This window comes from Camelus dromedarius, chromosome 8 (genome assembly GCF_036321535.1).
Source record: "Camelus dromedarius isolate mCamDro1 chromosome 8, mCamDro1.pat, whole genome shotgun sequence".
In the NCBI taxonomy this organism is placed as follows: domain Eukaryota; kingdom Metazoa; phylum Chordata; class Mammalia; order Artiodactyla; family Camelidae; genus Camelus; species Camelus dromedarius.
This window is the reverse complement of record NC_087443.1, coordinates 25,954,501-25,977,684: the sequence shown is the minus strand read 5'-3', so window position 1 is coordinate 25,977,684 and position 23,184 is coordinate 25,954,501. Positions and strand designations below refer to the sequence as shown.

Genomic DNA, 23,184 nt, shown 5'->3' with positions numbered 1-23,184 from the left:
CAAGGTTCCTCAGCTGGGCGGCTGTCCCACTTTGTCAGTGCACACTGACGATTAAGGTGACCAAATGCACCCTCTGCCAGGGCAGTCCCAGCTTACACCTGCTGATCTGGCTCAACTGTCAACAGCTCCCTCTTTCACTCTCAAAGCATATTGGTTTGGACAATGAATTACCTTATCACTCTAACAGTGACTATTACTTGCTTGTCCAGTTGTCTGTTTCTCCCCTAGACAAGGTCAAAAACTACCTGCTTCACTCATAACAGCACTGGGCACAATGTTTGGCACACAGAAAATATTGTATGTTTATTAAATAAGCAAATGTGCTTATATGCTGTAAAAGCATGCACTCTCGTAAGGATATTTATTTGGCTCCAGGGTTTGCTTACTGAGAACCAAAATGTTGGCCCCCAAAATTTAAGTTACTGATTGTTTACTTCACCACATGATTTTAAATACATATTTTGAAGAGATATTGAAATTTTCAAAACTTCACTGCAAAATATATATATCCCCCTCTGCGCAAGAGGGCACATTACTACTTCAACATTAACTCCCAGCAACGTCCCCATCAGTGCCCACACATGTGTGCGGAGCCAGACATGTGCCCACGCACCCCCTTGGGGCCAACAGCACACTGCACAAAAGGGCAGAAGGCCAATCAGGAATATGTCAGTACCCAGGGAACTGGTTTTCTTTCTGTGAAGCAAAAGGCCCCCTTGCCAATCAACCCTGGCCTCAGATGTACTAGGCTTTCCCAAAGTTAAAAAAAAAAAAAAAGCTGCTTTTCACAAAACACCTTCCTCAGACTACTTACATCAGACAGCATCGGCTCATCGAGTTCTTCCACTCTGCTCAAGTTAGGTGCGCCATATCGATCACTAATCTCAGCTAGCGTTCTGCCTGAGTCGGCTACATCCTACAGTCATAGAAGTCATATTCACTTTAAATGACTTTGAAATTAATGCATTAAGTTTCTTTCAGTTTTGATAAGACATTTCTAAATTACAGCATTAAAATTCAACATTGTCAATTAATGGGATGAAGCAATACCTGCTAATGACAAGAAAATTCCAGGAATAAACGCCAAAATGTGTTAAAAAGAATACACTCAGAAATTTAAAACATATCATTGTCAGTAATCATGTGGTCATTAATCTCACAATATTCTGTTTTTTAAAAATAAAAGCAACAAACTGAACGCCCTGGTTTGACCCACTTTGAGTTTCTGCTCTAAGGCACATCATATCTGTGACTCGCTATTACTAGAACACGCATCTGGACTATCAGTTTTGAAAATCTCCTGACTGAAAATGTAGCCACAAATGCATCAAAACCAAGCTTTACGTTTCAGGACACTTATTCATGTTCCATAAAGTAGAATAATTTTTCTCCTCACCTCTCCATGTGAAGTATCTTCGCCCCTCACTGTATTTTCCGAGCTCATTCTCATCTATAACATATAAAAATGAAGAAAAATACTCTGAATATACTTTTCATTTTGATTCCATATTTAATTTTCAAGCATTTTTACTTCTATGTTATGATCAATTTAACAGCAAAAACATTGTCACTCTTAAAGCAGTGATCTGAATACACTTCATACAAAACTGCAATCTCATTTAATACTCTGTTAATAGAGAACTATCACACTTTGCCTATAGTTAAATAGAATTTCTTAAAAAATGAAATGAGCTGAAACATTAAACCTGTAGCCAAATTACTAGCAAATGTGAAAAGTGGGGAAAAAGCAAAAATTTTAATGAACCCTTAGAATAAGAGATTTTAAAAAGAACTTGCAATTAAGTAGAACTTTATACACAGCAAAGAAGTAGATATTTTAGAAGGAATTAATCTGGCCGAGTCACTATCCAATGCATGAATCCTCTCTGTGGTACCTGGGCAATGCCCTCTATAATCCTGAGCTCATGGGAGACCTCCTTCTGAACGTGAAAATCTTCTTCTAACCAAGCCAAACCTTGCTGGGGCCTCTATCTCTTCATTGTAAGGCAGCAGGCTGACCTAACTGTTCCTGGGCTGATTCATTTCGGCTGTCCAAAGATAAGCGATCTCATGACCACACAGACAGTCACCCTGATTATTTGGGACGTATGTGGTACTATTTTCTCAAGATCACTCCCCTCTCTTAGGTATGTTTCATCCCACAACCACATGGCTCTGGTGGGAAAGTCCGTGTTCTCATAGGATTCTGTCCCCCCTCAGCCAACAGATGGATACTTGACACAAACTAAGCCAGCCACAATCCTTCCCCAAGATTCTTAACTGAAACTCCCAAAAAGGAATCCACTCCTCTCAGATGGTAGGAGCCACAACATTACAAGACCATGATCCTCACCCACGTGCAGCAAACAAGGCCACAGTGAGAGAGAGCACCAGGGGCGAGAGCCCTGGTAGCATTGATGCTCTCGCTCCCAAAGGTCTGAAAGATCCAACTCTACCAGAGCCCTTCACAGTTCAAGTATACAATCCTTTTCCTCAATCCAGGATCTTTTCAATTTTTTTTTTCAAATGATAGTTTAAGTCTTGTCTTTGAAAGCACAAGAAGGCCAGGACTAAAAGACATTACTGAATTTGTCTCTGAGCACGGGGTCAGGCAGTAGTACTTTGCAGGAGAAAGGAGTGGGGTGATAAGCCAGTAGGAATATGGATTATTAAAGTTATTGTGGCTCCACCCTCTAGGTGGATCCATGTTGCAAATGGCAACGTTTCATTTTTTATGGCTGAGTAATATTCCTGTGTGTGTGTGTGTGTGTGTGTTTGTGTACACATATACATACACATATACCACACCTTTTAATCCAGTCATATGTCAATGGACATTTAGGTTGTTTTTGTGACTTGGCTATTGTGAATAGTGCTGCTATGAAAGTTAGGGTGCGTGTGTTTTTTCAAGTTAGTGTTTTCATCTCTTCCAGATATATGCCCAAAAGTGGGATTGTCAGATCACATGGTAACTCTATTTTTAGCTTTTTTAGAAACTTTCATACTGTTCTCCATAGTGGCTGCACCAATTTACATTCCCACTAACAGTGTAGGAGGGTTCCCCCAACTTTTAAAATTTGCTTTAAATAATTATGCTCTCATCCAAGCCATTAATAAATCTATGCTATAAAATCTGCTTCTGTTTTTAATTATGGAATAAATAAAGGAGTAACATTTGAGTAACACATTAGCTGTAAGCATATACAATATAGAATATTCAGTTGAAAAGTATAATTTCAGTCACGCAAAAGTTTGGCCTGTAAGACACATCCTTTTCGGATACAAGGAAACACTGGCCAAACTGGAGGCTTGACATAAGAGAGACACAGTCAATGGAGATGGACTTTTTTGACATAAGTTACTGAATAGTTAATTTGAAGAAAGACATGAAGAACCCACATATATTAAATGTAAATTATTACTGATAGAATATCTAAGATGAAGAAAAGAGACATACTATTGTCTCAGAAATCAGAATACCCCCAATTGTACAAAGACCTAAACCTTCAGTATCAGCTACCATAATTAGGAACAACTATCTCTTGACTAAAACGTTGACAATATCAGTATTAGAGAGCTCTACTGCTCACAGAGCAGCTCCATACACACAATCTTATTTGATCCATACAACAGTCCAATGAGACATTGGTTATTATATACTGTTATTCCTATTTTTCAAAAGGTAAACTGAGAATGGAAAAGGTTATATAAGGCACACAAATGACGTGTGGCAGGTTTTAGACTACGAACCCCAAGCTGTGACAGCTGGAAGAAACAGTCCAAGGAGTCTAAGAGGCCTTAAATAAAACAGACGTTCATGAAGCCTCAAATCACCTTCTCCAACTCTTGTTGCACTCTCTGCAGTTCTTCTATTTTCTGTCTCTCTTTTTCTTGCGTTTCCAACTCCAGCTGGAATGCCAGCTGTTGCTGAATATTCAAAAATAAATAATCTGTATTAGAGTCAGATCATTCACAAGGAATTCACTCTATTAGTCTGAAATCTCCCAGGATATCAAGTTTATGCCCACCTAAATTTTAGAAACTTACAAAAATAAATGGCCACACCCACCCAACACATTAGCTTTTACAAATATTTCCTGAAGCATAAAACAAAAAAGGAAGCTTCCTTAATCGCTAATTTTGGAAAAGCACTATTTGTCTAAAATCAAGTCAGTTTCTCTATTCTTCTTGAAGCTACAAATGGGACTGCAGTGATATTTTTCTCATATAAAATCTCTTTAAGCGTAGATGGATCTTCAAGTAGCCAAATCTTGGTTGTAGAATAGAAGATGAGAAAATATTACCTGACACCAGAGATGATCAACAACCTATTTGGTCCCAATTCAACCTACACCCTAGCCATGCCAGGACAGAGGTCAGCAGACAAAATCCTACAGGCCAAGCCTGAGCCAACGCCTATCTTTGTACAGCCCACAAGCAAGGAGTGGTTGTTATACATTTTTAAATGGTTGAAATATATCCAAAAAATAGTATTTCATGACACATGAAAATGATATGCAATTCAAATTTCAGTGTCTACAAATAAAGCTTTATTGAAGCACTGCCATGCTCACTCAGTTACTGTCTGTGACGGCTTCTGCCCCACCCAGCACAGCTGAGTAGCTGCAGCAGACTATAGGTGGTGCTCTCATTGCCTCGCACTGTTTCTCAGCAGGCTACAAATCACAGTGACACCATTATAACAATGTTCCAAGTGCCACAGTATCAGTACACTGGGACTTTTTTTTTCCCAGTGCATTACCCATCACATCAAGACAAGTGAAAGTAGATTTTGAATGCCACCCTTTTAAGACACAGTGGAGTGCAGGATTATTTTATTATCAAATTAAATGGCGAAGGATGGTGTTTCTCACGTAATGACACTGTACTAAAAAAATACATTAGATATCAACATCATCAGAATAAGCACTCATCACAATATTCTTAACTCACATGAAAGTAAAGGTCAGAAATCTTCAGAATTATTTAATCAGAGCAGAATTTCTTTAAAAAAAAATTAAAAATGAAACTGAGGTTGCAACAAAACTAAGTTTCCAAGTGGCTCATTTGTTAACCAAGCAAAGAAATACATTTATCAATGGTGTTTTAATTAAAACATGTTTGATTTCAGTGTCCCAAGAAAAATAAACATATTTAAGATTATTAGCCCTTTGGTGAGAACAGATGCTCAGAGAGTTGATGACACCGGGAGCAACATCAATAGTCAATTAAAAACAAGGCAAATGGTTTTGAGTGATTTCCATTGGCTGGTTTTCTTGATGAGTAAACAAATGTTCCCAACACTGCTCAGTTGTTGTTTATCAAAGGAGTCGATGCTGAGTTTGAATTGACTGAAAAATCAATCACTATGAACAGTCTTCATGGGACAACTACAGGCAAGAATATTTTCAAAGACACTGAGAAACATTAATTCAGTACAACCACATGTGACATCTGCTAAGACATGTCACGACCAATGGTAATGAATGTATGTATGGAACAGAAAAAGGCTTAGTTGGACAAATTTACAAAACTGGTGAAAATATAGTTTAAAGCCTAGAAGTTTTCATTGTATGATTCAACAGCAGCTACTCTGTAGAAAACATTTGACTCCATCGTGCTACTGAGCCAGGAGTGCTGAAACCGATCCCCCTAACACCAAGCTCCCTCACTGAGCCTACGACTCATCTATCTAAAACTTGATTCCATTTCTTGTCCCCATGGACCTCAATCCTGTGCTAACTGAACACTAATCAACCAGTCAGAAGACTAAGACTGCTGTTGTCAGTAACATCGTTAATGTACTAAAACATAGCACCATTAACATAGACACTCGGGTTGTTTCTCCAGGGCAAGATGAGCTAACAGACCCCTCAGCCAAGGCCCGCCTAGCCAGAGAATTGTAAACCGGGGACATCCTGACCCCAGAACCACGATTAAGAAAGGTCACAAGATGGTGAATAATCCTAGACTCTTGGCTCTTCCCCCTAAAGAAAACCCCTTACTCAAAGACCAAGTTGTAGTGGGGCTTGTCTCCCACTCCCTTGCTAGACACCCTGCAATGAACACTGTACTTTCCTTCACCACAGTCCAGTGTCAGTACATTTGGCTTTGCTGCACGTTGGGCAAGCAGACCTGAGTTCAGTTCAGTAACAGTGTCAACAGGGACCTTCATTTACCCTTATGAATTTAACATCATCAATTCTGTGAATTTTTGTCAGAAATAGAAGCTGAATATATCTTGACTTGCCCTACCACCCAATATTTCCAGGGCTTAACAAAGGTAATATTTTATTATGAATTTTTGAACTGAGGGCCAAGACTGATGTTTTTCTGAATGAGAAGAACCATTTTCAACCACAATTATCAAACATTAAATAGCTTTGGATATTAGCTTCTGCTGCAGACTTAATGATTTTTAATCAAGTCAATCAAAAAGTATAAGGCAAAATGGCACTTATACGTAAAACTTACACTGTAGGAAACAAAAAAAACTGTCATTTCAACAACAACTAACACTGTCTGAATCCCAATGTCAAGCTGCTTTATACACTTCCCATGCTGTCAAAAACCAAAACAAGAAACTAGATCTCCATTCCCACACCAATTTGTGGCAGATATATTTTCCAAGCTCCGAGTGTTTTTAGGGTTTGATGTAAGTGAAAAGGAAACTTCCACGTTTCGAAATCCATTTAACTGTGTAACTGAGAAGCTTTTACATACCTTCAACTGGAAGTGATTAATCTAAAAGATAATGATATGCTGAAAGACAAGTATCAAGAGAAAAATCTAACAGAATTCTACAAATGCTTTCCAAGAGATAAATATGCTCAAAATTATATGCACATGAACTGATACCAATATTTGGTAGGAGTTATCTGTGTGAAAAGATATTTTCAAAGATGAAATACATAAAATCTCACTACAGATCAGCATTAACAGATAAACATTTTCTATCAGTTTTGATGATAGGAAACATTATCTTTGAACTCCAACTAAGTGAAATGTTATCTTTAAAAAAGGAATGTAATTCTTCTCAGCAGAAAGCCTATATTACAAAGAAAAAATAGTATTCATATTATTTTTTTCAAATTTTTACTTCATCAATAAAACATATGTAGAAATTTGTTTTCTCTCTTGCTCTATCTACATAATATATAATAGCCTTAGTTTTGCCTCTTGACCGGCAAATCATAAAATATCTTTAAGAAAGAGTTTGCTAAGCTATAATTTCTCACCGTCAGTCCAGTGCCACCCCCCATAAACAAGCTAATATAAGCTCATTCCACTAAGAGCATTTTAAAATGTAGTTTTAAAATGCATTTTAAAAAATAATAGTTTTTACAAATAGAGATAATAAACAATGATTACTAATTATTCACAAAGGGCTGTTAAAGGTAATTTCTTTATATTCCTATATTATCCCAGGGAAGATAAAAGTGATGGGTTAGGTAGCAGAAATGCAAGAACATATTATTCAATCAACTTTCAGACAGTGGTGGAGGAAATAATTCTAATCTCTCAACAATAATGCAAAGTGCAGTTGTTAAACACCATCCACATTCGTCAACAGAACGTTTCTTAACATTTTCAGGAAATGTTTGAAAGCCAATTGCTTTCTTCACACATGAGTAAAACCATTAGAAAATATTCAAATAAAAAAGCTTTTACTTCCAAAATAAGCTCTTCAGTAGAAAACAGCAATAAAGATGATTCCCAGTTCACAAGGACCCAGGCTTGCTGGAGAGTGCTTAAAATTTCAAGGACTTCCAAGTCAGCAGTACTATGAGGACACCTGCTCTCACAACCAACAGGCAGGTGAGCAGACTCCTGACCCTCCAGCTACTTGACTCAGGGGGCATGGAGAGGCCCCTCTGTTTTGCTTCATCTCGGCCTCGCTCTCTTTTAGGTTCTTCTCAGCTGGTCCATCTCTCCACACGCCCCTTCTCCTCCTCTCATCTATTTCTGCCCACCAATCTACTTCTTTAACTGGCTATCACATCTTCTGCAGAATATCACTTATCTTCCACCCCCAATACGATGCTTAGGGTCTGATGCACAAGGGATGGTTTCACATTGATACAGCTAGAAAAATGTTTGGTTTCTAGTATTACCAAATTTTATTTAAGCAAGGTAAAGAAGATGAGTCACAGAAAGCTAAGTATCTCCAAACCTGTGATCTAATTATCCTGGGGAAGGAGAACTGCTGAAAAGTTCCCCTTATTCTGAGAGACACGGGACCGATGCTCGCTCCAGGAGCTGGACGAGGCAGGGCAGATCCTAACTCATAGTCGGGGCTCCTGCAGCAGATGCTCACCCACCTGGATGGTCGTTTGACATCCAACTCAAAACCCTGCAACTTCCCCACAAAAATAAGCCAAATGACTGCAAAATGAAGACTCAGAAGCAGCAAAGGCTTCCACAGCGTATCCATCTAAAGTGCCCAGAATATTCTAGCCCAGTATGCAGGATGGGAGGTGAGATGGAGAAGCTATTTTCCATGTCTATATTTTCCTTTTTATCCACACTCCCAAACAGTAGGCTTCCTTCCTTTTTACAATGAGTAAACTGGAATTGAGGCTCTAGAGTTAGGTACCACACGGTACCTAGGGGTGACTTAAACTTGGTTTAGAAGCTCTCCATAAATTAAATTAGTCCAGAAGCCACTCCAGAACTTTCCCCTATGTGGTTTATACTCCAGGACCTATCTCTTCAACCATTCTCATACCGACATCTTTAGCTCCCCAGTCCTGCAAACCCAAACCTACTTCAGTCAAAAGGTCTGCCTCCTCCGTATCTTTACTCAGATATCTAGGCCTAAGTGGAGAAAATCACATACTCACACCAAAAGGCCCCATTATGAATGACTGGTCTCAGGGAACTCAGTGCTACCAAATGATGCTAAGTTACGCTGGTCAACCCTGCTTCTCCAAAGGCACCTTTTCAAACTTTCACCACTCTCCCCGCACCTCCTACCTCACCACCTCATTCTTGGTGGATAATCACAGTTCCTACTTAAAAAAGAAACAGTCACACCAAAACTGCTTTCAACTTTGTGCCACAAAACCAACACACCACCTACTCCCTGCTCTCCTCTCTCCCTAATCAAAGAAGAGCCCTTCCACTTGCCTAACCTATGTTCCAGATCCAGTTTCCTCTTGTCTCCATGGAAAGTTGACTCTAGGAATCATTCCCACCATTTCTTTACATCAGCCACTCCCTCTCCACTCTATTCCTTAAAAAACAAAACAAAACAAAACAAACTCCTTCTCTGAAAATCTCCTTGAAAGCATTACCTATACTCACCATCTCCATCTCCCCTGCTTTAACCCACCCCACACACACCGCTCCCAAGGTCACCAGCAGCCTTAAATGAGCACTTGGCAGTTCTGTTCTCACTTGACCAGTAATAGACATGGTTGACCACTCAGGTCTCACTGAAAATGCTGTCCCATTGGCTTCTGTGACAGCACACTCTTTGAGATCCCCCACTCACTGTTGCTTCTCCTCCAGCAAAGAAGCCACATACAGACATAAAGATGAAGATACAAGACATAAGAAAGCCACATCTAAGCAATCAGAGATGAGGAGTTTCTCAGCATTTACGTTGCACCACCCTGAGGCTGACACCACCAATTTCAGCCACTGCTGAGCTCTCTGGTCTCACCTGCTGAAACAGGAGCTCCTCTGCTTTAAGCTTCTCCATAATTTCCTGCTCCATCAAAGCTAGTTCTCTTTCACGCTCCAACTGGGCCATTTCCTCTTGTCTCTAGCATTGTTTAAAAAACATTAAGTGACTAATTAGAGCTAAAACCATTTGTAAAAACAATCTTGAAAGCATCTTCATCTCTAATGAAAGGGAAAGGATTAAACAGATTATAGTCTTTCCATTTGGAAACTGTAATAATAATCTGGAGAAACGTGTATTTCATTTAAACAAAAAGCATGAAATTAAATTACACATTGAATATGATCACAATTATGTAGAAAAAAAAATCTCCAGACAAATGTGTAGAAAAAAAGCCTAGAAGAAAATACCTAAAAATCTAAACAGAGGTCTTCTTTGGATATTGTTCTCTTTTTTCTACTTTTTCATGTTGTCCAAGTTTTGTATAATAAGCATACTATTTTTATACTAGAAAGAAATGATAATACGGAAATTTTTTTAGAAAGTAAAGAGGCTGGACCAATTATTTTACTCTTCTAATTTTATAAAAGAAGATCCACACATACCAGTTGTTCCATGGTCAAGTTTTCCTTATACTTGTATATCCACAATGCTAAGTATTCTATTGGATCCACTGGGCGCATCCTTGCCACTTCTGCAAGACCCAGAGTTAGACATGTCCCAAGATTCTTTTGAAGATACGCCGACTCCATTTCTAACTGCTAAATAAAAACTTCTAAAAGATGAACGTTTTGTATTAGTGCAGGAAATTTTCAATTAAGGCACAAAGTAGAGTGCAATGAAGCCAGCAAAGCATTACCTCCTGTCACTAGTCATGGGCACCTCCCATCAAGGATGGCATAAGACAGCTGGCTCCAGGAAACTTCTAGCAGTTTCCAAAAAGTCTCCACAGAAGTTGCTACAACTAAGGCAGTTCCCAAATCTTGAAGGACCCTCAGTTCCAAGAATCAGAAAATGGAGACTGTCATGATCGACTGTGAGATGACTATATGGCAAGCCATGCATGTTTCACTTAATCCTTACAACATAGTTGAAATGGTATCATCAGTCCCTCAGATGAGGATGCCCAAGCACAGAGGATTAAGTGGTCAGCCCAGGATCACACAAGTGGCACATGGTGAAATGAAATTCATACTCAACTTCTAATTCCAGAGTCATTACCCTAAATGATTTACTAAGATGCCCTCCTGAGCAATGAGTCATTTTTAGAAAACACCATGACAGTCCACCTGAACAGCAACAACAAGTCCATGAATCTCATGGCCAAAGAATACAAAACTTCAAAAGAACTGCTCATGAAGCCCCTCAGGCTCTGCCCCACTTTTTTCCCAGGCTCACCTCCAGATATCCCTTCTGCCTCCTATGTACTCTGGGCTCTAACTACACACAGCATCCTGCCATTCTGCTGATCACACCTTGCACATTTCCATCTCCATGACTTTTGCACATGATTACCCCCTCAGTTTCAGCCTGGAAAATATCTCCTCACCTGCAAGACATCAAGCATCTCTCATTCCCCACTGCTCTGGCTAATACAACTGTCTCCTAGGCAACGCAAAGATGTTCCCCGTTCCCTAAGCAGCTCACACACAGAACCTGTCACACTAACAGAGCATTATCTGTGTACGCACATGTCCGTTCTCCCACTGGAAGGTAAGTTCCTCTAGCTCCTCAAGGAGTGTGTTTCAATCACAATGCTGACACAGCTGGCTCCCCATGGTGGTGAGTGAATGAGTCTTTCCATTCTCCCAGTAATGTCCTAGTCTATTCAGTTATGAACATGGACAGAAGTAATCTTAGATGAGAGAGAGAGAGAAAGAAAAAGAAAAAAAGAGAGAGAGAGAAAGAGATGCAGCAGCCACTCTATCTCAGGTGCTTTGACAAAATGAATCATCTTGTGATCAGTTTTTTTAACACAATGTTTGTTGAATGTATTCACTATTCAACCAATATAGATTGAGTACTTATTATATGTCAGCATGAGCAATGATAGTGGAAAGAATGCCAGTGTGTCTAGACCTGTCCCTGGACAAATGCACCCAACATTCTGCATAAAACTTCATGAACAATGACCTCCTGAGTTTCATCCTCAGACCCCTAATAGTGCTCTTTCTCATACGATGGTGGTAGAGTACAAAATGGTATAACTCCATGGAGAAGAATTTGGAAAAATCTAGAAAGTTACATATGCATTTACAATTTGACCCATCAGTCTCACTTCTAGGATCCTATCTTGCAAAAATCTGAAGTGATATATGCACAGTTACTCTGCACCATTACTTAGAAGAGCTAAATTGGGGTCCCATCCAAATGTTTATCATTAAAGGACTGATGAGCTACAGCAACAAAATGGATTAATGTGTGGCTATAAGAAAGAATGAGGAAGATCTCCAAAATAGAGAGTGAGCTCTAGGACATAATGTGAAGTGGGGGGAAAAAAAAAGCAAGACGCAGAAATTGCATATACTATGCCATCTTTTGTATTAGCAACAGCAGTGGGGAAAGGAATGTGTGTGTGTATATATAAATGTAGTCATAAAAGCAAACTCTAAAAACTGGCACAAATGAACCTAATTTCCCTTATCAAGCTGACACTGGTGTCTTAACCACACAGAGAACAGAATGATTACAACTGAGTATGGAACACAGTATCTTTGTTGTATTTCTTCCATGGGATAATATTCGAAACTCAAAAATAACTACATTGACAGCTCAATGTCATTTGAAGCAGAGTAACATTTAAAAAGAGAACAGGTTCCTTGCTGCTGTTGCTGCCCCAGAAAGACTACTACAAGAGGTCCGTGGTCGGTAAGGGAGAAACTTCAGATTCAGGACTGGTCTCAGATCTACGCGCATAGCATCGCATTATGAGAGGAACCCAGGTGAAACGCGGAACCCAGGTGAAACTCATTAACCTCGCTTGGCTTTTTTCCTGCCCATGAACTGGCGACAAAACCCATCTCAAAAGCCTACGGTAAGGAATATTATTTTTCACCGACAGGCATCTTGGCTCAACGTAAGAAAACCCCTACCCACAGAAACAGCTGCCTCAGGCCTGGAGAAGCTATCACAAGAAATAGAGGTTCCTGAAATTGCCCTAAAAGAATAAAGTCTATTAAAAGAGCGAGAGGGAGAAAATAAAATAAAATAGCTCTTCATTAGCAGAAAAACAAACAAATCAAGAAATAGAGGTTCCCGCTCATGCTTGGGAGAAAGCTAGCCAGCCAGAGTGCGAAAGGCAGGGTTGCCACAATTTTCTAAATAAAAATATGGATGCCCAGTTAAATTTAAATTTCAGATAAACCACAAATGATTGTATTATATTATACCTGTACTAAAAAGTGATTCCTTGTATCTCTCAAATTTAAACTTAACTGAGTATCCCGTATTTTATCTGGCAACCCTGGATTCCGGGCCCTTCGTTTGCTTTCTACCCGGAGTCCGCCTCCCCGGCCCTCTCCGCCAGACGCGGCGCCGCTCACCGAGGGGGAAGAGGAGCCAGGCGCTGAACTAACCTTCTCTCGGCTTGGGGAGCCTGGGCATCGTCGCCTGAGTCCTACACCACTCCGAGGTCCAACGGCCAAAACCGCCTCTCCCCGCCGGAACGCAGCCCAGCACCAGGAACCGGTCTTCCCAAACCGCACCTGCGCCCTAGGTGCGCGCGCCGGACGCATGCGCCTATCACGAGTCGCGTCCGGTCGCTAGGCAACGAGCGCGCATGCCCCAGGTATGGGAGCCTGCCCCCTGCAAAGAAGGGGCGCGCGAGTTTCGCTGAGCAGAGGTCGGAAGACAGAAAAGATTCAGCAGAGAAGAGGGGGCGCGCGAAGTGTGCAGGGTGCCCGCTGGAGCAGGGACCACCAGGGTAGGTGAATAGAGACGTGCAACCTAGAGGCTGTGAGGAAGGGGCAACCCAAAAGATAAGTGGAGCGGGGCTGGCAGGCGTGTGCACACTAGGAGAGAAAAAGGGCAGAGGGCTGGCCTGGGGTGAGAGGTACTGCAAAGGCTGCCTGTGGGTGAAGCCTCCACAGCCTTGAGTCAGAGGAGACTGTCCTACATGGTGACCTGGTATTTTCCCGACTTAGCATCTTTGCACTTGTTGGGGACCTCTGCTTGGGTCCTGCCCACTGAGGGGTGCGGGGGAGTGCACAATGTGAGAGCTCTCCGTTCAGTTTTATTTGGGGACTTAACTGAGAACTATAGCCCTGGAGACAGCTGCTTTATTTTGGAAGAGGTAAGCTGGGAGGTCAGCATATATGTGATTTTGGAGCAGGATTACCCACAATCAAATACATATCTAGGTAGAAGGTTCCTGCTAGTCACTAGGCACAGGTATCCTAGTTAATGATTTTAGAGCTTTTCTAAGTATGGGAAGATGAAAAAATTGAGTTTATAAAAATTTCTCCTGAAAATATCTAACTATCTGAAGGCCTTTTCTGTCAGTTTTCCCAGAGCCTCATTCATGATCTCCACCCTGAATTCCTTTCAGGGTGTGTTAATGACTCAATTAACCGCAGTGGCTAGTAACTCAATCCCCGTAGAGCCAGATGGCCAGCAACACTGACATTCTGTAGTTGGCATTTCTTTCAAAATGAGCACAGGTGCCTCCACCTCCAAGAAGCCTCCCACCCTCTTGTCAAGCCCGAGCCATCTGCAGTCTTCCCTGGCCTAGTCATTTGTGCACGGTATTCAGCTGGCATCTCCCGTTTTCTCTGTTAATTTATGTGTGGGTCAGTGCTGGGCAGGAGATGCTCACTAAACGTTGGTTAAGGTAATTAGTGCCAGCGTGGGCACTGCCGGAGGGAAGGGAGCATGAGCCCACAAGCATCAGAGCTCTCCCTAATTAAATCAAGAAATATTTGCTGAGCATCTACTATGTGCCCAGCACTAGACATATAGTACGAATAAAGACAATCTCTATACTTACCACCCCGCCTCCTGAATACAAGGCCATGAGCAAGGAGGACCAGGATAAGCAGACCCTCAGAGCAGCTCTGGGAAGCTCTGAAAAACAGCCCCCTCCTCATTGGTGAGTGCGGCCTGAGATGGTGGGGAGTAGGCTGTAAAACTGATCCCTTTGGCTCCTCCCTCTCCAGACCTCACATGGTGGCTCTGTTTTTCTGGCTCTACTGTTTTCACACCAAGTCTTAATAACGGCCAGGTCAACAGATTTTGTTGAGATCATTATTGAAAACGAGCCGTTTAGAGAAGATGCTTTCTCCAAAAAGGGTCTGCCACACCTACTGCAGTGTGGCGTGGCGGCCACCCAACACCAGGCAGTGAAGAGGCTTCCTGGGAATACAGAGTTGGTGATTCTGCCCTCTGGGAAGGGCAGTTCTATGATGATAAAGACAAGCAGACCTGTAACTGTGTATCACCTGGGGATTTTGTTACAATGCTTATGCTCAATCTGTAGGTCTGGGGTGGGACCAGAGAATCTGCATTTCCAGATGATGCACTGCTGCTGATCGTCGACCACTCGCTGAGTAGAAGGGGTGTAGAAGATACTTTATTCAGGTGCATTGGTTCAGATGGGTCACAGATTGGCAGAAGTCACCACCACACCTCCCCATCCCCATCCCCATCCCCATCCTCCATCACTACCCCAAACTTAGTGAGTTTAAACACACATTTATTGTCGGACACTTTTCGAAATCTGAAATCCAATGAGTCTTTCAGGGCTAAAACCAAAGTGTCAGCAGGACTAATTCCTTCTGGAGGGTTTAGGAAGAATCCTTTTCCTTGTCTTTCCAGCTTCTAGAGGCCACTTGTGCTCCTTGGCTCATGACCCTGAATCCCATCCCCTTTTCTCCCTCTGCTTCCATCAGCACATCTCCTTCTACCCTATCTGATCTTACTGTTTCCTTCTTATAAGGACCCTTGTGATTACATTGTGCCTACCTGGATAATCCAGCATCATCTTCCCAAATCAAAATCTGTAATTTAATCACATCTGCAAAGTCCCCTTTGCCATAGAAGGTAACATATTTCATGGGTTCCATGTATTAGGACGTGGACAGCTGTGGGAGCCATTATTCAGCCCTACCACACTGTGTATCCCCTAAGGACAAGGACATTTTGTTAGTCAAATTTCAATCACCAAACCCAGGAAGTTTCACCTTGATGCAGTTCTACTATGTAATCTACAATTCACATTCAGTTTTCCCAACAACATCCTTTATAGAATTCTATTTTCTGATCTAGATCCAATCCAGGATCAATTTTGCCTGGAGTTAGGACTGTTTAGGCTCCTCCGATCTGGAATGGTGCCTTATCTTTTTTTATCTTTCATGATCTTGTCATTTTTAAGAGTTGCAGACTCTCTCAATTTGACTTTGATGTTTCCTCAATCAGATTACAGTTTTTCACCTGGGGCAGGAATCCAGAGAAATGTATTATGACCCACTAAGAAGTGCATCACATCAGGAGACATGTGACATTATTTTGTCCCTTTATTGGCGATGTTTACTTTGATCACTTGGTTGTGTTGGGTTTCACCAGTGTAAAGTTTCTGTATTTCCTTTTGGAATTAATAATTTGTGGGAGAAACTTTGGGAATACATGAATATCGTATTCTCTGTTAACTATTCACCAAGTTTTAGGGTTCATTTATAACTGTTTTATACTATCATGTGATTACAAAGTTATTTTTTAAGTCCATTATTCTTTCCACATTTATTAATTGGCATTTTACTTTAAGAAAGAACTTGCCTTCTTTCCCTTTCATTTATTTATTCTTATATGGACTCATGGGTTCTTATTTTGTTCAATTGGTTATAATCCTTACAGTCATTATTAATTTTGGTGGCCAAATTGCCCCAGATTTGGCTAGTAACAGCCCCCTCAAGCTGGCTCCTGTGTCCCCAACCATTTTACTTTTTAAGCATTTTCTTACTTTCTGGGTCAATAAAATGTTCCAGGTTTATTGGCCTCTTCCTGCCCTGACCTTGGAATTAGTCATTTCTCCAAGGAACCCTGATTCCTTTTAAGTGGTGAAGGCTATTTAAAAGCAAATTCTGTGTGTTCATTGCTCTGAGGTGTTTTTGCTTCTAGACCTTTGAAGTGGAAAGAGCTAGGAATTTTTTTGGGTCCCTTTCTATCTAATCTGTCTATTTATCTTTCCCTCCTTAAACTGAAAAATACCTCCGGAAAATGTTAATGTTGGATCTAAGCCTTTATTATTCACTTTATTATTAGCTCTTTTGGAGTTAAGGTATGTAAACTTCAGGAATATGGAGATGGTCAAGAACAGATGGGGGGCTAGGCCATTTCATGCCACAATCTTCCCCTGTAATAGCTAATATTTATTAAACACTTACTACGTGCCAGGATGTGTACTTTACCTGTATTTATTATCTCTTTTAATCCTAACATTTGTGAGATACACACTTTTGTTGCTCTGTTCCACAGATCAGAAAACCTAGGCTCAGAGAGACTGGGTAACTTGTTTAAGGCCACACAGCTAATAAATGGCAGACAGGACTGGACCTTGGTCTGTCTGATCCAGGAGCCTGCGTTCCTACTGCTGCACTACACCTCCACTCCTAATTTATGGTCTAACTGAAGCTTCATTCCCTCCAGGTCATAATATCTGATTAAGGGTAAATCAGGGGCTCAACTCAACCTAAAGCAGTTTCTTGCTTAAGCAGTAAAGAGTGGAATGTCATGTCAAGTGCTGGCAGAGCCCCTGGCCAGCAGTAAGTAGCTACAATGCCTGGCATTTTCCCTCCTCAGGGCTTCTCAGTGGTCCCCTGTGAGATATATAAGCCTGTTTTATCTATGTCATAGATGACTGAACCTCCAGCCTCACAATAGCACAGTTTGCTGGGTGCTCAAAGCCCCTCTCAGGACCTCCTGCCTGCTCAGTCACTTCCTCCCTACTCAAGGATAGAAATGTGTGGGTAAGTGGAGGCCTCAGCCACTCTTAAACACCAATCCACCAAGCTCCTCTCAGGCCTGATAATCCCCAGGACCTAGTTTCTGACCTAGGACAGCTGGAGAGCTTTAGAAAAAAAGTCCATTTGAATGTAAGAGCTATTGGCAAGTACACATTTATTTACTGGTTCTTTGGGGGAGGGTGGGCTCTGGAAACATCTCATATTTATCCTAAAGTGAATCTGCACTGGTCAGAATGTGTCTATGTTTAAAGTCCCATTAGATTTGTAAAGTAGTGTGACCCTGTTTTGATGTTTCCCAAGCCCACCAGGATGGAAACTGAATACCTGAAGAGGTGTTTTGGGAATTGCCTGGCCCAGGCGCTGGCAGAGGTGGCAAAGATTCAGCCCAGTGACCCCATCGAGTACCTGGCTCACTGGCTTTATCATTACAGGAAAACAGCGAAAGCGAAAGAAAAGGTGGGTGTGTGTGCTGGGTTGGCTTGGGGAGGGCTTTCCAGCTTTCCTAGAGTAAATAATCTAAAGTCCAAGGCAGGATTCTGGAGCTGGCCTGGGGAGTCTCTTGGTTTACTCCACTTGTGAGGATGGCGTAGGTCCTGAAGTGCAGGGAGCCTGGGGGCTAAAGATGGAACTCAGAGGAGTTGTGGAGTGGTGGGTTGGGAGCTACCAGCCCGCTAAAGCTAGTGAGTTATAGGAGCAAACCCAGGAGGCCTGAAGGGCCCGGGGCCTGTGGTCTATCCCAGGGAGGGGTCCGTGCTTCCGGGGGCTGCCCTGATTCCACTCTGTCACATCACCCCAGGAAAGGCAAGAGAAGATCCAGCTGCAGCAAGAATATGATAATAGCCTCAAAGAAACCAAAATGGCAGAAATGCTGAAGCAGGAAGAGTATGAGATTCAGCAGAAGTATGAAAGGTGTCACCAGGTAGGGAGGAGGAGCTCCGCGTTGGGCACACACACATCCCAGGGTGGGTACTGGGAAATCCACAGGTCAGCTCAGCCACAGGGCCATGGGCACAGAGGCTCGCATCAGCCTACTTGTCCCTCCATATTCATATGTTTACATGTAAATCATACTTACTGACAGTCCGTGTCAATGAAGAAAAGAAAATCCTTAAAGACAATTCCATTTTAGATTGCAGGGAATACCTTAGATGTTACTAGTTTTAAAAAATCAGATTTTAAAAATATCTAATGCATCAGTTGGAACAAATATATTTCCACACAAGATCCTTTGAGCCCCTTTCAAAAATTAATATTTTTCTGAAACCAAATATGGTTACCAGTATATACTTCAGGTATATTATCTTATTATATGCTATTTACGTAAGGATTTTATTTAATATATGCCATTTATTTATGGATCAAGCCATAGATGTCTTCTCTGTGATGCTCTAATAGTGGTCATGAATTATTAACTTAGAAGAACCAGTAAGTCTAATCTTTTTAAAAAATTTTTTTGCATAAAATATTCTTGCATCTCAGGTAGAAAACAAAACAAATTGCCTTTCCATTATCATAGTAACTATCTGAAATAAATGAGGAATAAATTATACAAATCACAGTATTTCATATTTCTTTGCCAATAAATGGTTTGTTCTTCCCAGCCCCACCCCACCATTTTTTTTCTTTCACTCTATAATTTTATTTTTTTAACTGAAGTGTAGTCAGCTTACAATATTGTATCAATTTCTGGTGTACCCCCATCATTTTTTATAAAAGAACATGGCTACCTAACCCATGGTAGAAGAGTCAACCTTCCTCTAGCACAGTGGTCCTCAGATGGAGGCACTGTTTTCTCCCAGGTGGGGTGACCAATGAGTGGTCCAAGTTTGCCCAGGACTTTCCTGATTTTAGCACTGAAAGTCTGTGTCCTGGGAAACCCCCTAGTCCCAGGTATACTAGGACTGTGGGTCACCCCACTTGTAGGGGACATTTGGCAGCGTCTGGAGACATTTTTGGTTTTCCAGCTGGGGTATGTGTGTGTACTGCTGCCATTCTATTGAGTAGTGGCCACGAGTGCTACTAACGTCTTACGACATGCAAGACAGCTCACTACAACAAAAAATGTCAATAATGCTAAGGCTGAGAAACTCTGCTCTAGCATTTGACTACTCAAAGTGTGGTCTTTGGACTGGCAGCTTGGGCATGATGGAGAAAACTGTTGGAAATGCAGAATCTCGGATCCCACCCGAACCTGACAAATCAGGACTGGTGACATTTAGCATGCTCCCCAGGTGATCTGGATGCACATTGAAGTTTGGGAAGTGCTGCTCTATACACTCATTGTTTATTCTGATTGTCAGCATGAACGTATGGTTTTCCACGGGCTCCAAGAGCTCTGATTAATTACAGAGCTGGTTTCTCATTGAGACCCAGTGTCATCACGGGGTCACCAAGAGCCTCTTTTTCCAGGCTGACTCCTCTACCCAGGGGCTCCTGAAAGCATCCTTGACCTCTGATAACAACACATCTCAGATCCATCTTCTGCTCTCCTGCACACAGGAAGGAATCTTCTCCTTTTTGAAGAGACCTGTTTCAGATCTTGTTAGTGGAAAACAATATTGAGAGACCTAAAGCAGGCCATGGGTTGGTACATCTGAGCACTCTGGAGAGAGCAGTGAGACACTAGACAAGAGGTTAAATAAATAAATCTTTCCCTCAAAAGAAAAAAAATGGCACTCAAGTAAGTGTGAGTGCAAGGTCCTCCAACAGAATCCTGTACAATTAGTGGATAAAAGAAATGAAAAGAACAATTGAGAAAGACACAGTTTTTGCTTTGTAGTCAGACACTCTTCTTTAACCCTTCATTTTCAAGGGCACTAGTGCCATGTATCACTCACAGTTTTAGTTTTGAACTCTATTTTCTTAGAGACCTTTGGACAGTTACAGAAGACGTACAGCAATGCAGAAATCCAAATTGAAACAGTCAATGAAATATGTTAGGAGACACAACCACATTAATATTAAGAATCATCAGAAGTAGAGAGTTGTTCTGATGGATGGCATGTGTTTCAACGGAATCATTTTAAAATGAGGGTGGGAAGTAATGATTTGGGAGCAGGAACTGGAGGTCTGAAGAATTTGAGCCTTCTGGAAGGGAGCACTGCTGGAAAGGTAGGGTCCTGGGGAAACACCCCATTTCTACTGAGGCAGGGAGTGAATTCTGCTAACAACCAATGAGCTTGAAGGATGACCTTGAGCCTCAGATAAGATTGTGGCCCCAGCCAACACCTTGATTTCAGCTTGTGAGACCTTGAACAGAGACCCCAGTTGATTCATGCCTGGATTTTACTGTGAGATAACAAATAGGTGTTGTTTAAAGCTACTAGTCTGTGGTCGTTTGTTACACAGTGATAGAAAATTAGTACGTTAAGCCTTCTATGTTAAAATGTGGAACAGCGGGTGCTTAGTCTATTCTCCACCCTGGCATGCCAGAAGGAATTAAATAAAAGAGTATCAGTGACAGTGGGTCATCATGGCAGTTTCCCTAGGGATGGGAGGGGTTGTCTTAAGGAGTATTCACATGTTTCTATTCACCTCTGTTGTCACTCACTGCTGCAAATGATTTAGGCATTTTCTCTCATTTCTGCTCATATGAAAACACAAAATTAAGATGAATTTACCTTGTGGGCCTCCATTGATTTCTTGCTATCACTCAATGGCTCTTTGATAACGAAGTTTCCCTTGCCGTCCTGGACGCTGTCTTCCTCAGATGCCCGCTGAGTCAGCTGGCTTTATCCCACAAGAGTTTACTTGACACAGCTGAACTCATAACATGACGCACCAGCCAAATAACCCTGTGCCAGGATCATCTGGAAAGATGGAAGAGAACAGCACAGTATTAAAATGATTTTCAGTTGTATTTTGAAACAGCCCGCATTTTCACTGATATTACGACACTGTTGGGTTTCCATGTCCGTTTTATATTTAATACCCAATTTTGTAATCTTAAAGGAAAACATGATGTTACACAATTTCAGCTGAAGCATCATTAGAAAGTAAGAAGTGATTCTAAGTTCTTGGGCCTATTCTGTGTCCTGGGTGGACTGAGAGTGTCCCTGTATCCTGGTAGGCTAGGGGAGTGGACACTAGCCCCTGGCCAGTAACTGCCAGTCCCACAACAAACCTGATTTCACTTTGAAAGGAATCTTTTAAGGGAGTATTTGTAGTAGCTTTCTAACTCCAAGGTGGCCTTGTCCCACCACACAGGCAGCGTACACTTCATTTTAATATTGGTTTTAAAACACAGCTAAAAACCTAGGTTTGTTTCTGGGACAGAAGAAAAAGAAAAAGTTGCTCTTCTAAGCCAAACATTATTGTCTGCTAATGTCTAAAAGTGTCTCCCACAAGATGTCAGATCTTTAAAATAAACTTGGAAATAAGTACTGATTTGCCATTTTCAGAGCCAAAATTCAGACCTTCTCAAGCCCCTCAGATGATATACAGAAAGTTTCACCCTCTGCTCTAGCATCTCACAGAAAAGCCAGGGCTGAGCTGGGATCTTTGGATTTCCTTCAGGCTGAGGGGAAGGGGCAGTGGCTCAAGGCTGCCCTGTCTTGTGGCATCACCCTGCCTTTCCCTTTCATAAGCAGTATACACTTAGCACACCTACACCGGCTCTTCCCTGTGTCTTTTTGTTTTTTTATTTTTTTGCTTTTTTTGGGGGGGGTGGTAATTAGGTTTATATATTTATTTTTGATGGAGGAACTGGGGATTGAACCCAGGGCCTCATGCATGCTAGGCATGTGCTCTACCACTGAGCTGTACCCTCCCCCACCACTGTGTCTTTATTGCAGGAAAACCCACCACCATCGTCATGCGACTGAAGCTAGAAACCTGGCAGCCATCGTGGATTTCCCCTGCCTCCACCCTCCTCATCCTATTCAGTGACCAAATTCTCAAGTTTACTTTAAAATTTTTTCTTGTATCACATGAGGCAGTACAGGGTAGTGGTTAAACACCAAGAGTCTAGAATACTAGAAAGGCAGATCCCAACAGTAAACTGAATTATTGTCTGTAACACATTTCCACCTCTCTTATCTGACAACAAGAAAGAATTTTCCATAGAAATATCATTCTAAGTGATACTAGGTTACTGGGCTAGCCTATAGCAGCCTGTTCAGACCATAATGTTTATGAATGGTGGTCAGGACTCCCACTCTCTGGGGCTCTGTGGAGAGCCCATTTCCAGCTCAAACCTGGGCTAGCCATCCACACCTGTGAGCAAAGAGGGGCCACCACGGTAGCAGTGGGCTCCCAAGTTCTGAGCACTTTCCTTAATCCTGGCATATATGGGGTCCTGTATGTGGCAGCATTGGATTGATTTCTGTGTGTGAGTGATGGGGAAGGCCAGTGGAAGTGCTTATCCACTCTTGAGAGAGTAGTAGTGTGACCTTTGATAGACTTGATCTGCCCACGCTAAGGCCTGGCCTTATGGTTGGGGAAGACAAGGCCGTGAGGGCAGCAGCTCTGGCTGGAGCAGGGCTGGCTTCATGCATGTGCAACCTGTAAAGTCACACAGGAACCACATTTGGAAAGGCTGCACCCTTGGTTTGATGCACTGCTGTCACCATCTTGACGTACAAAAGTTTGAACAAGGCAGCC

At 41.8% G+C, this 23,184-nt stretch overlaps 2 protein-coding genes across 2 annotated transcripts in view; one reads left to right on the top strand and one right to left on the bottom strand.

Moving 5' to 3' along the window:
• Positions 1-23,184, bottom strand: part of DYDC1 (DPY30 domain containing 1) — a 43,241-nt gene that overhangs the window by 1,851 nt on the left and 18,206 nt on the right. Inside the window, exons 6-11 of the mRNA XM_064487990.1 lie at positions 21,204-21,392; positions 10,234-10,403; positions 9,668-9,769; positions 3,835-3,927; positions 1,397-1,450; positions 815-916 (exon numbers count right to left, since the gene is read on the bottom strand). Coding sequence (XP_064344060.1) covers positions 815-916; positions 1,397-1,450; positions 3,835-3,927; positions 9,668-9,769; positions 10,234-10,380 — 498 coding nt within the window. The 5' untranslated portion in view covers positions 10,381-10,403; positions 21,204-21,392. The remainder of the gene's footprint in view (positions 1-814; positions 917-1,396; positions 1,451-3,834; positions 3,928-9,667; positions 9,770-10,233; positions 10,404-21,203; positions 21,393-23,184) is intronic.
• On the top strand, positions 13,440-22,539 carry DYDC2 (DPY30 domain containing 2). Its single transcript, XM_010984092.3, has 4 exons — positions 13,440-13,550; positions 17,884-18,039; positions 18,380-18,502; positions 22,377-22,539. The coding sequence occupies exons 2-4, from the start codon at positions 17,893-17,895 to the stop codon at positions 22,404-22,406; spliced, it is 300 nt and encodes a 99-aa protein (XP_010982394.1). The 5' UTR covers positions 13,440-13,550; positions 17,884-17,892; the 3' UTR covers positions 22,407-22,539.